This window comes from Prorops nasuta, unplaced genomic scaffold, assembly GCF_024137725.1.
Source record: "Prorops nasuta isolate Cenicafe-Biocafe unplaced genomic scaffold, Cenicafe_Pnas_1.2 PNAS00003, whole genome shotgun sequence".
Taxonomy (NCBI): Eukaryota; Metazoa; Arthropoda; class Insecta; order Hymenoptera; family Bethylidae; genus Prorops; species Prorops nasuta.
In genome coordinates, this window is record NW_027116800.1 from 3,715,164 (window position 1) to 3,729,765 (window position 14,602).

General features: G+C 33.6%; 2 protein-coding genes across 2 annotated transcripts; both read right to left on the minus strand.

The window, feature by feature from the left end:
* Positions 1-1,766: 1,766 nt before the first annotated feature.
* LOC136784175 (uncharacterized) lies at positions 1,767-3,040 on the minus strand. Its single transcript, XM_066744696.1, has 3 exons — positions 2,788-3,040; positions 2,596-2,693; positions 1,767-2,153 (listed from the first exon to the last, which is right to left on the minus strand). Exons 1-3 carry the CDS (start codon positions 3,038-3,040, stop codon positions 1,767-1,769), a joined length of 738 nt encoding a protein of 245 aa, XP_066600793.1.
* Positions 3,041-3,726: 686 nt separating this feature from the next.
* Positions 3,727-5,544, minus strand: LOC136784184 (uncharacterized). The gene is made up of 2 exons (XM_066744708.1): positions 5,128-5,544; positions 3,727-4,473 (listed from the first exon to the last, which is right to left on the minus strand). The coding sequence occupies exons 1-2, from the start codon at positions 5,542-5,544 to the stop codon at positions 3,727-3,729; spliced, it is 1,164 nt and encodes a 387-aa protein (XP_066600805.1).
* Positions 5,545-14,602: the final 9,058 nt, after the last annotated feature.

Here is a 14,602-nt window from a genome sequence, read left to right on the forward strand (position 1 = left end):
AAATGAAAACATCCCAAGAGCCAGCAATCTATGTCTAATCGCAAGGCAAGTCAGAGAGAGACACCAAACTCCGAGAAAAATTTCCAATTCACTTTTAGCAGTAGATATACTAAGTTTACTCAGAGCATTTTTCATATTAAACTTTGACTGAATACTCCTCTCATTTCACTACCTCTGAATTTAAATTTACTCAAGCTTTAATTTTTAACACTTTATTTTATATTTTTTTATTTATTTTAAATAAACTTAAGCAGCTGAAAAAAAAATTTTCAGTATATACTCTTATACTTAACCTCATAAGTTCAATCGTCACAAAATGAGAGAATTTTATCAACCACAAATAAACACACTTTTAACTCTTTTACTCTGAATTTAAATCAAATTTATTAGCACGGCAGCAAATGTGAACTCCTTTTTGCATCTGTGAGAGAGAACAACACAGCATGCAAGGGACTAAGGATGTTCCACAGACTACGTACCGGCCCAGGAGATATCCTGAGAAATCGTCAAAACTCCCTCCATTTTATGCGAATGCAAGCCGTTCACTTGTTCGCAGAACGACTGTCGTTGTGCTGCGCTACGTATTAACTCAAGGAGCCGATACTAGCGCGAGAGAGACCGCGACGAAAACCCGAACGCAAGGCGCACGAGCTCGTCACAAAGCCGTCCGTCACGCACACGCATATGCGAGAAGATACAGAGCCAAACAGCGTCGCACTTATATTAACTCTTACTTTCACGACTTTATGCCCTCGGGGTCGACCCAACCCGCGTTTCACGAAAATTCCGTTCCTAAACAAAATCTACACGCGAGCAGGTCCCGAGCCTGCATGTAAACAGAAGCGCTCGACTGCCGACTCAACGTCAAACACGCGCGCGACGCATGCGCCGGCGTGCCTCGCTTGGCCTCTCCCTGCACACGATCGCCGCCCGATTCTCGGAACTCCCGTTCTTTCTGGCTCGTGACAAAAACAAACGCGTTTTGTTTCGTGTATCAACGTTGATAAGATTTTGTGATTTTATGTTTCTAGCACTCTCTTTTCGTTTACTCTAAATTTTTGTACCGTCGGAGGAGAGTCACTCTTATCACACCAACTTACGTTTTTAAACCTCTGTAGAAGATTTGCCGCTTTGCCTGTCGCTCTGGAGATGCAGGAAATAAAGCACACCGCTCAGGCACGCTGCTCGGCAAGTTTGAACACGTTGTTCACGGCTTTCACTAGATCACCTTCCTGGCTTCTGCACTCCTTGTAGTAGTTGCCTCTTAATCGAGCTGACCCGGCTTTTCTTTTTCCCGTGGATGAAACCACGGACTGCTACCATGTAGGAGTATATTGGCTTTCTTTTTGCACACACTCCGTATTTGTTATAAATGTCAGAGGGGTGGTTCAATAATCTTCACACACACGCACAAGATTCACTCTGAATACTCTGGAAGTCTTTATTTTCTACAAAACCCTTACAACACTCTTAAAGATGATACGGTATATATCGCAAACGCGGTCCGTTCTCGTCACCTGTCGCGGACAGATTATTTTTCGCGCTCGACGTCGCTCGCGCTAAGGGGGGGGAACAGTCCCGTCGCTCGCAGCGCCACATCGTCGTTACGTGCGATCGACAAAGCTATTCTTACACTATGTTACACCTTATAAATTCAATAATTAAAGTATTTTTTTACTATTTTAATGTTGTTCTATGTAATAGTTAGTTAAAACATTGGAGAGTAATAGATAAATTTTTATTGATGAACATTACAACTGCAAACTTTATTTTGATTTATTATTCAAATATTCCATTTCTATTTCAAACATAATATTATTTATTTGATGCATCGCAATAGCTTGAGTTTTGTCATCCAATTTTTTTAATTTGGTGATGATATGTTCCCCGAATGTTTGACACTCATCTTTCTCCTTACTGGACACATTTTTTAGCATTTGGAAAGCATAATCCACCCTAGGATCCTCAATAGTATTTAATTTTTTAGTTTTTGTTTTCGCTGGCGATGAATTTATTTTTCTATTATTATTGTGAATTTTTTTTATTTTCTTCGGCGGACTGTTTATGATGGAGATTGAGCTATTAGCATCCGAATCAGGATTATTATTTTCCTCTTCTAAACTATATACTTCTTGCTCTTCTTCTTCCAAATTCTGTAATGGATATAACATATTAAAATACGCATAATTAATTACAGGTGTCGAAAAATCTAGATGAATGGAAAGTACACGCAAGCCGTATTAAACAAATTTGGAAATTTCTGCTTTTTGCTTCAGCACCAAAATTGGAAATATATATATGATTTAAGCCACTGTGAATTACAGAAATAAATATTTCAATTACAAATTTTTCTTGAAATTGATATTATTTTCTTTTCCGTTGGTACAGATTATAATTTTTTAGGGAAAAGTAAATCTCCCAAATAAATATACACTACAGAAACCACATTTAAGCACGACTAAATTAACCAAGAACAATAATTTGATACGAAAGTAATATGCGTGGAATTAGTATATTAAATTGTTGATGACGGATGTTTACTGTGGTGAGCCGATTATGCATACTATATAATGTTGTAAATTGAAAAATACATACGTTTTCATTATTTAAATGGTAGAATGGTTTATTTTTATCCAATAGAAATGAAAAGCTTTTAAAAGCGAACCAAGTACTTATGTAAACATCTTTGCGACCTAAAAAATTTATTTATATTTAGATATACTATATCGGTTATTATAACAAATAATTATAAAATTAAACAAATTACACATATGCATTTATAAGTACCTTCTTGACCAGTAAACATCGTTGATTTAATTTTCGTTCTTTCGCGACGAAATGATGACAAAAGAGATTTCATTTTATTCTTGGCAACATTAATTTCGCACTGGAGATTGGTAGCTATCTGCTGCCATGCGTCATGTTTTTTATTTTTTAAATAATAATCCTTATTTTGTGGATCCCACAATTCTGGAAATTCTCTATATTCTTCTATAAATGAAATTACTTTCTCGCGATTCCACTCTTCTGCATTTGCCATGATTTTCCACAATTTGAACGTGCTGTACCAATTAATTTATTGACTGGTGTGAATCCATAACTGAATTAAATCGTTATTCAGTTGTTTAAGTTAGCTACATTCATTTATATTTAGAAATTGTCTAAAGAATTTATATTTAGGCAGACTTCAGCTATAACTTCATACCAGTCGACGAATTTATTGGTTAAGCGCGTAGAAATTACGGAAAATCATGGCGATTATAGACGAAAGGAATTGCAAAAAAAGTCATTTCTTTTATAGGAGAATATAATGTACTTCCATAATTGTGCAATCCACATAATAAGAATTTTTATTTAACAAAATAAAAAATAAACATAAACATGACAATAGGTAATTACCAGACTCTAGTGCGAAATTAATGTTGTCAAGAATATAATGAAGTTCCTTTATCATCATTTCGTCGCAAAATAATTAAAGCTAAGTCAACGATGGGTGCTATTAAGATATTTATAAATGCATTTATGTAATTTGTTCAATTTTGCAGTTGTTTGTTATACTAAGCAATATAGTATATCCAAATGTAAATAAACTTTTGTAGGTCGCGAAGATGTTTATATAAGCACTAGATTCGTTTTAAAAGCTTTGTATTTATATTAAATAAACATAAACCATTCTGCCATTTGAATACTAAAATTGCAAATCTTTTTTATTTTATACAAATAATATTACGCATAATCGTTTTGCCATGATACACGACCTTCATTAACAAAATAAGAAGCTAGCTCTTGACGTATATCTGCAGGATTAGTTAACTCTTGTTGACCATTTTCTTCATGGCTAAAAGCGGTTTCGATAGTACATAATTGCTTTAAAGATTTACTTCTTCGTAAAAAATTATGTAGATATACAGTTGCTAGTACTACATGAGTTGCTTTGGAAAGCTCTAAAATGAGAGGTTTTCTTAATACTCGGAAAACACTAGAGAGTATGCCAAAGGCATTTTCTACAACTCTGCGAGCTCTTGAAAGCCGATAATTAAAAATTCTTTCCGTTGAACCTTTACTATGCAGACCGGAATAAGGCTTCATAATGTTTTCGTGTAAGGAAAATGCTTCATCACCTAAAATTACATATGGTATACATTTGTCGTGATTAGGAAGCGGTATCGGTTTAGGAAAATTTAATTCTTGTCTTTCAATTTTTTTCCACAACAAGCTATTTTTAAAGATTCCTCCATCTGATATTCGCCCCTGACAACCCACATCAGTAAATATAAAATTGTAATTTGCATCGACGAAAGCAAACAATACTATACTAAAGAAAGACTTATAATTATAATATTCGCTTCCAGAATTGGCATGAGCTTGAATCATTATATGCTTTCCGTCTATAGCACCTAAACAATGTGGAAAATTCCATAGTTGCTCAAAGTTATTTGCATGTAATATCCATTCCTCTGCATTACTTGGCATCTGTAAATAAGAGCTTAATGAATTAAATGTGTAATTAATATTTATATATTAACAAATACCGTAAAATTGGGATGTCTAGGCTATTTTAACTAGAAACATAATTAAATTATTCTCGTTACAGAATTTAAAAAAATGAGCAAAAAGAAGGAAACCTTATCAATGAATTTGTCGATGATCCTGAATTAGATTGTAATAACTTTAATTTAATCATGAATATCACAAACAGTTTAATAAAAAAAAGGAATTAAATATCAGCATAATAAAAGAAACACATTCTAATGTCCAATTAAGATAACGGCAAATGAAACGAAAACCTGAGAAATATGCTAGAGTAGACTATGCATATAGGATATTAAAATATGCGTCTATCAAAGAAAAATATGAAACTCAAACATTTGACGAACATATTGCTATTAAATTGAGAAAATTTGACGAGAAGGCACAAGCTATAGTAATGAAACGTGTTAGAAATATTATCTTCCAAATTGAAATCGAATATATTCATAATAAACAGTCAGAACTTTAATTATTAAAAGGTTAATTGGAAAATATAAATATTATACCAATCTAAAATGTTTTATTTATTATTTGGAGTATCTTCTTCAAAATAATCAGAAATTAAAATATATAGCTCAATTTATAAGGTTAAATTACTTTCACATATCCATGTAACACTTCAATTAAAGCTTGACAAACATCAATTACAATGCAGGAAATACTTTGTTTGGATATTTTAAACAGATACGATAAACTGGTGTAGGAATCCCCAGTCGCCAAGAAACGTAGTGTTACAGCTAATCTTTCTTTAGCAGGTATGCAGCTTCGGTAATTTGTGTCTCGTTTCTGAATTTTAGGACTTATTATGTTTAATAAAATTTCAAAGTCTTCAGACGATATGCGGAAGAATTGTTGAAATTGTCCTGATCTATTTTCCAGGGCTAGATCACAAAGCAATGTACTCTTGGTTTTAAAAATTTGTCTTGTCCAAATACGGCGCTTGTTCTTCTTTTTATTCAATAGTTCATGCATTACAATAAATGCAGCACTAGCTATTACTTTATCTTCATCCATTTTATTGTAAACTATGACTGTAACCTCACAAACGATTAACTGAATGAAACTAGAAACGAAGACTAATTGCCCTACTCAGTTCAATAGATGTCCTAAAAAATTATGTTTGAAGAAGATCGCACCGTGCATTCGCGCGCACTGCAAAAACTTTTTTGTTTTTCAACGAACGGATCGCGCGTGCTGTAATCGGCGCGCTATTGCGATTTTTTTTGTTTTTAAGCGCAGCGAGCGTTTTGCGCGGCGTGGCGCGCTTGGTCTGGACGCTCCTTATCATACTGGAATAGATTTTTTCGGTCCATTCTTTGTAAAAGAAAAAAGTATAGAAATCGAAACAGCGTTAAGGCATATGGATGCGTATTTGTTTGTATAGCCTCTAAAGCAGTACATATAGAAATTGTAAGCGATTTGACTACTGAAGCATACATCGGGGCGTTAAGACGGTTTATCAGTAGGAGAGCAGTTCCAGGCCACGTATATAGTGATAATGGCTCTAATTTTGTCGGAGCCAACCGAAAACTTTGTGAAGTATACGTGTTACTGGAATCTGACGAACACCGAAATAAGTTACTAAATTTTTGCAATAATAATCGAATCATATGGCATTTTAATCCTCCGCTTTCCCTTCATTTTGGAGGTCTTTGGGAAGCAGCAGTAAAATCGTTCAAACATCACTTTAAACGTGTTATTGGAACACATTTGTTTACCTTTGAAGAGTTATGCACATTTTCCACAGAAATAGAAGCCATACTTAGTTCTCGTCCTTTATATCCAATTTCTTCAGATCCTAACGATCCGATGGTACTTACAGCAGCTCATTGTTTAATTGGTAAATCTTTGAAGGATTTACCCGAAATTAACGTTGGTTCTGTCCCGGAAAACTGATTAACATCTTGGCAACTCATCACCAAAGTACGACAAGACTTTTGGAAAAAATGGCAATTAGAATATCTAAACGAATTACAACGTCGAAACAAATGGAAATTTCCGGGAGAAGAATTAACGTCAGGTACTATCGTAATATTAATTGATAAGAATCAACCATGTATGCAATGAGAATTAGGACGGATTGTAGAAACATGTCCAGGCGAAGATAAAATTGTCAGAGTTGTCACTGTGAAAACAGCCAAGGGATTGTTTAAGCGTAATGTCAAAACACTATGTCCTTTATTTAAGAATTAAGAATTATTATTGTAATTGATTGTTATTGTTGATCGTTTCCTCTCAACCGGGGGAGTATGTTAAAATTACAGTAGAAAAAAGAACAAACTTGTAATGAATAAGCTATTAATGTTACCAAGGAAACGGTTGTTGATTATTTTCTGATTCTCTTGTTAAAAATTTTATTGAGGACAACACTTCACTTCTTTCTAAAACGTTGAAGAAACAAGACGCATAGTAAGCAATAAGAAACGAATTGTGGAGGTGATACATACACGGTGTAGTCACAATGAATATTGAAGGTGATACGCACACGGTGTAGTCACAACGAATATTGAAGGTGATACGCACACGGCGTAGTTACAACGAATTGTGAAGGTGATACGCACACGGCGTAGTCACAAGGAAAGGTGGAGGTGATACGCACACGGCGTACTCACAACGAAATAAGTGAAGGATAATAGTATTTGTGATGTGAAAGTAATCAACAATTGTCATTAAATCAAGATTGTAAAATTCAAAAAGTGTATTGTGATCAAAACAGAATAAATCAAGGGTTTTTTATGCCATAGGCTTTTTCCCTTTAAATCAGTGTCATTTTTTATTAAAACAATTAAGTACAGGAATGAGATCATTGTGAAGGATTTCCTATAGTTCATATAAAGAGCTATAAATATATATTATATATTTAAGTTACTATTATAATAAAAATACTATACTTTTTCATTGATCTGATATGTTTTTCACAGCAATAAAAGTAACAAATAAGTTGAAATTGTATTTTTTATATTTCGTTATATTACAATTAAAACTTGATAACATACCCAGGTTATTGTTATGTTCAATGTAACCATCCATTTCAAAATCTAAAAAAAAATCATCAATAATAATTTACTTTATACTGCAATTTTTATGTCAATGTATTTAAAAAAATAGATTAATCTTATGTAATTTTAAATATAAATGTTTTCTACGTTATCAGTTACCTTTTATATATTTTTCTTTAAAAATTATTAATGTTTCAATGACGTTATTGCTCGCTGTAGGCAGTTTAACAAGTCAGTAAACAACTCACTGACAGCTAACCCTATAGTAGCCTAATCTATCTGATCAGTCTGATCACCAACCCTCTGAATCTCCTGATCGGATCGGATCGAGCTCACGTGGAAGCCTCTGATCCATCTAGTAATTTTTTTCCGACGTTGCATTCCTGCGGCTAGGCTGGATCGTGATATGGATCGGATCACGAACGTAAACGTCCGCTGTTACACACTCCGGGGTTAAAGTGATATAGTTCGCGTTACATGAACTATACTGCTTTAACGAAGTGTGGTTAAAGTAGTACAGTTCATGTAACGCAAACTATACTACATTAACCCCGGATTTAGTTGGTGAAACTCACCCTAAGTAACGATTATGAATACCGGCCTAGATGCTAATCCCAATCATTCCAATCCAATTCAATCCACAGAAAATAAACACCCACACAATCTACAGAATCCCACTACGCTCAGCCCACTACTATAACCTCCGTAAAGTTGGCCTACCGACATTAAATTTTTGACATCTGAACTACTCAGATCGTTTGATGGTCGTTTGATAGTGTTTGATAGTACAAAATTAACGTTTGATAGTTAATAGTTTAATTAAAAAATCAGAAATAAAATAGAGCGTGAAGTTAGCCTGAAATTTTTTATTATTTATCAAAATAAACTTTTAGATAGCTTAATCGGTAGAAAATCGTTTGATATGTTATGCACTGGGGAGTCGTGGCCGCCTATCGGTCAAGTTTCGGCTGACTTGACACTACAGTCTGGGTCAGTAGAAACAACGATTGAGCTTTGCGACTCACAGTACAATGAACTAAAATATTATACTCCGAGCGGTAAGAATGTAATGAATTGGCAAGATTCGGGGTGAATGATAGTATGTATAAACATACGTTGGAACAGCAGATTTGACACAAAACTATGTATTTTCAAGTCTTACAATTGTTCTTACAGTAAACGCTAAGTATGCTGCAACAGCATTTGCAGGCTTATTTACTATTCGCCCCACAACTATTGGAGAGACTAGACTCCCAGTAAACCATCGATTAGAAAAGAGCTCTAAAACAATTCTCAAACTTGAGCTCTGTTGGAGTATCATAATAGTGACTTTCTAGAGACTATTTTTACCCCAGTTATCTTATGAAATCTAAAATAGCTCGATCTGTGTTCTGTCCAATCTTTTTTATTAGTCCACCATTAAGTGTTCTAAAAGACCTATTATAGAACGTACATACCTATTTATGATCGAATGAAATATATAATATATATATATACATTTGATTGAAATTCGGTCGTATTTTATTTCATCGCGCTATAAAGTTTTTGTATGAAAAGTATACATTTAATTAATTTTAGGCGAATTATTAAAAAATTAAAAATTTTAATGGATCAAAGAGTTCGGCATTCGCATAATGTAATCACGTTAAATGTCCATAATATATTAATTTATACTGCATGATTTATAACGTGGTACACTTTATTGGTGCAGTGTTTCTTATCGAAATTTTGTGATACAATTATAGGTAATGTATGTCTGTTAAAAATAGGAAGCAAAGAATAGGCATTATTCATTGAAAATATTAATATTACAATTAATATTTAACATATGTCAATTAATACTAAATAATTATAGTGATAATTCTTATATTTTATGTACCAGTAATAAAATACAATATATATAGTCTACGATGGTATAATTCTCTCGTTTAAAGTAACGTTAAATTAAATATAAGTAAAGTTCATTTTTTTTTCTAGCTACAATTGTGGTATGTCATTCCAATGCTACCTTGTCAGAGTTAAATGAAACTTTCAAGAACTGGCTGCAACATGCAGGTGATAGAATTAGATATGAGCAGAAGAAAGAAAAATAATGTAGTATATTTGCGAGTAAATAAATAAATAATATAATATATGGGCACTACAAATATTAAATAATCCTTTCATTTCATAACCTCACTTATTATGACACGTATCATAAAATATTTTAAATGTAGAGCTCATAGCTTTGTTTCTAAAGAAGCTCTAATAATTTCAATTTAAAAGAGTTCGAATTGTATTCCAAAATAACTCGAAAAGAACTTCGTTACATGCATCATAAATGAATGTGTTTAGAGAGTTTTAAGATGCACTTTTATGAGACGCAAAAGATTGCAAAAGAAATCTTTTTGACTTCATTTTGAACGTACCTCGACACTGATCTTTGAGCTCTTTTCAGTATTAACGAGTCATTTATTAGTTCTGAAAGAGCTCGTAAGGTTTACTGGGCTCTCTTATGGTTGTGGGTTACTCGCACTAATTTTCGATGATCAGTTCGTAGTAGTTGTTGTTATCTCTCAGAATGGTACGTGTTAGGCACGACTGAAAGGTGCACACTCGCGATGATTACTACACGACTTGTTTCGGATTGAATATTACTAAACTTAACTACCAGTACACGGCGACTGGGTAAGAGGTTTATTAGAATAAGATGGAGTACTCTGCTCCCGTGGAACGAACACTAGAGTTACGACCTTGGAACGCGGATGATGCGGCAGCGGCTAAGCTTGCATAGAATAAGACTCAACCTGAGGGTCGCGGAACTCGCATATATGTAGGAGGCTTAATATGTCATGTGTCGTCAGTAGCGCCATGATCTTTCGACACATGACAACTAAAAAGTCTCCACATCCACGGCCGACGCCCAAGGTTTGACGCATTTCCGGAAAAGAAGTCCGGGCGTCAGCAATGTGCAATACTACCGGTATTGCACACGGACGCGTGCGATCTACTTTGGTTCGGCAAGGTGGCTGAACCATTTTTTACAGACAGAAAGAAATTGACTAGTCCCGACGTTTGATAGTGAATAATTTAGATGCTACATTAAAAAATATATTCGTCATGTGCACCTTGCCTTAGGCTGCTCTCGAACTTCTAATTTTCTTATATTTACTTCTTAAAGGGATCCCTCAAGCCCTCTGTAGCCAACATTACGAAACGAAAAACGAGGGAGAATTGTCCAGCGCTATTTTTCAACCGATTTCAATGTTTTTGGGCTTGTTGGAATCGTTAGGACTCGCAGTTTGTCATAAATAAAGCCGTATTTTCCAAAAAACGTAAAAAAAATAAAATCGTATAAAAATTCGCATTAATAATATTTAAACGCAAAACAAATTGAAAAATCGGGCTTCTTTCTGACGAGGTACCAGACCTAACGATTCTAACAAGCCCAAAAACATTGAAATCGGTTGAGAAATAGAGCCGTACCATAGTCCCGCGTTGCTAAGGTGGACGAAAAGCAAAAATTTTTAGGAAGGAAGCTAGGCTTCCTCCCCTCTCGCAGCTCATGCTAACGTATTCCCCCACTCAAGCATCGAAACTTACTACGAAGCTTTCCTCTCATATTTACGCTATTCCCCTATCTGTAGCTATACATATATAAATACCGCTAAAATAATGTTTAGAACATTTCATTTCGTCGATATAATGAAATTGCTAAAAATGCAATTATCATTTTGAAATAAAATTCTAGAAAAGTAGATTTCGTAATGCTTGAAATATAAGGCATACGGCGAAACGCGGGACTATAGTACAGTCGTATTTTTCAAAAGAATTTGATGAGACTAGTAATAATTAAAGCCATTCTTCATGTAGATTGTCCTAAAGAGCTCGCATTTTCGATAAAGCTTATAGTTTTTCAGCTATGGACGATTGAAGTTGCACGGCGCACAAATACATATTTCTTCTCTCGCGTAGATCAGCTGTTGCGCACGTCCATCTTCAATCGTTTATAACTGGGAAACTATAAGCTTTATCGAAAATGCGAGCTCTTTATGACAATCTACATGAAGAATGGTTTTAGTTATGACTAGTCTCATCAAATTCTATTGAGAAATACGCCTGTACCATTGTCCCGCGTTTTGCCGTAATTTCAGGTTTTCAAGCGTCACTGACTCGTTCATTCTGCAATTTATTTCGAGCAAAGTAAAAATGCACCAACAAGTTAGGTGGCATCATTGAATACAGCGTGAAAAGGGGAGACGCTTTTATAATATTTTCATAATTTTACAACGCTTGTTTTGGTCATTATAACGCGAACTGTAACAAGATGCATACTCGGAGTAAATAAAGTTGGCTTCCCCTCTCCCCTCTGCAGCTTATTGCCTTGTCCAATGTATGTAGTAACACCAGCATAGTAGGCTTATATATATACGGATGCAACTGTGTTAGTGACTCGTGGAGTGTACTGTAAACAAACACATATAGCGTTTACCATGTATGTATGTGGGTCTTATTTTCAATCGCGAAATTGCTCTACTAAATTTATTGCATTGCACCTTCCACAACAAGCTTCATAATATTAAGAAACACTCATACCAGCATGTACATTATCGAGAGTTTCTAATGTAATTCTTCAATGTGCAATCGTACTTTTATTTGTTCCGAAATAAATTGCAGAATGAACGTGTCAGTTACCACGTTTACGCGTAGCTAAACATTAATGTTAAAATTATTTTAACGAGGTGTTTACGCGTGTACGTTGTGTCTTTTTTTTAAATTATTTTAACATCATTCAACACACTTGTGCTAACTGCTAAGCCTGCGCTCCATTGGTTCCGTTGGTTCCGTTATTCTGAAACTGTGTTCCGTTATTAACTGCGAGAATTAAAAAACTATATTTAACGTTACACAAACTATAGATATTTAGTACTCACAGTTCTAAGATATTTTAAAAAGAAACTTCATTCAAAATGGATTTTGATATTACTGAATTAATTGTAATTATTAATTATCACAGGAAAATTGTACAAAAATTATTGAATAAACGAACTGCAAAAGTAAAACAGTTTATACGAAGATCACGAAATAATCTGAAAATAATGTGTAAAATGTCATTACGCTTTTATCAAAAAATACTTCTTTCAGTACCCCCTTTAGCCGCAGTTAATGTAAGTTAAAATTACAAATGACAGAAAACTTGTCAGTTCTATTTTATAATTTACATTAGAAATATCTTTCAAAAAAGGTTACTCCAAGAATTAGAACAATTGGGAAAAAGGAGCGCAGTGATGAATGGTGGGATCGCGGCGTACTCCGCACGTACGATAATGATCAATGGCTACAAGATTTTCGGATGGATCGACAAATTTTTTTCAAACTTGTTGATCTTGTTCGAGAAGAAATGGACGTTGTAAGCAATAGTTTCGTTGAAAGAATTAGCGTCGAAAAAAAGTAGCTATTGCTATTTATAAATTAGCATCTTGCGCTGAATATCGAGCTGTAGGAAAACGATTCGGAGTAGCAAAAAGCACTGTTTGTGTTTATGTGCATGAATTTTGCAAAACTTTAATTGCTACCCAAATACGGTCTCTCCTATCTTGGCCTAATCATGAAGAATGCATAATAATTTCAAATTCATTTGAACACAAATATGGTCTTCCAAATATAATTGGAGTCATAGATGGAACTCATATTCCCATAGCTCCTCCAAAAGATGGTGCAGCAAATTTCCACAATCTTAAAGAGTATTCTTCGTTTGTGGTACAAGCAGTTGTAGATGATAAACTTTTATTCCGCGATATCACTGCTCAACATCCTGGATGCACTCACGATGCAGCAGTCTTAAGAGACTCTCATCTTTATCATAATCATGATAAAGTGATTCCTCGAACGGAACGACTAATTGATGGGGTATATAATGCAAATGAATCAAGGTATTTTCATTTACCTTATTATATCATTAGTGATCCAGCTAATCCACTATCGAACTGGATAATGAAAGATTATGTTAATGAGCAGACAGACGAAGAAGTGTCTTTCAACTTGTATCTCAATAAAGCAAGAATTGTTGTAGAGCACGCATTTGGTAGACTGAAAGGTAGATGGAGAATTTTATACAAAAAAAAGTGACCTTGATGTTTATAAAATGCCTCGTGTTATAATTACTTGCTGCATACTACACAATTACGTTGAGATGTCCAAGCAACCTTACTTAGTTAATTGGAATATAAGAAGGATAGAAGGTGAAAATCAGTTTCTGCAGCCAGAACCCGATATTCGTGAAGTGAGAGATAACATAGACGGTAATGTAATGCGTGATCATCTTTGCAACTATATGGCTAGGCACTTTCCGCTTTTATATCGAGGTGATTGATCATCGTATATATTTTTGCCAGTAAATTAGTAATGCAAATATTATATATAAATATATATATATATTTAAATTGGTTTGGGTCTATTTAAAATAAATTAAATTCGATTAATAATTAGAAAAACAGTTTTTTTATTTGTACATTACAATCTTATATCAAGCAGACTTTTTTGTAATATTAATATTTAAATAAAAATTAATTAAAATAAACCATTTTTAATTATTAAGGAGGGAAATTTTTTTTAATGAGGTAAAAATATATGAAAAAATATTTTTTTTTAACTGAAATATTGTCTGATATATTAAATCAAAATTATAAACTTATTCTCAATAAATAAAAAAAATTATATATATATATATAGCTAAGACTCATTAATTCTGTATAAAAATTTAAAAATACTCGTTCGTATAATTAAAGTAAAAAAAAATTGAGGAATTACTCATTTTTACCTAAAACAAAAAGAAATTACACATATTATTAAGGGCAATCACAGTTTAAATATCACATGTAATGATTATCTTAAAAATTAATATAACTTATTAATTAAACTATGTAGAAATACTTAAATAAAATATATGTACTTTTAATCAACAAGAACTATTTAAAACAAATAAATGGATTATGTTTCTTCAAAATGAGTAAGTAATAACTACGAATGCGGCAATCCATGGTCTGAGCTAGGAGATTTTGAACCAGCAAAAGGAGACATATGCATGAGTGATA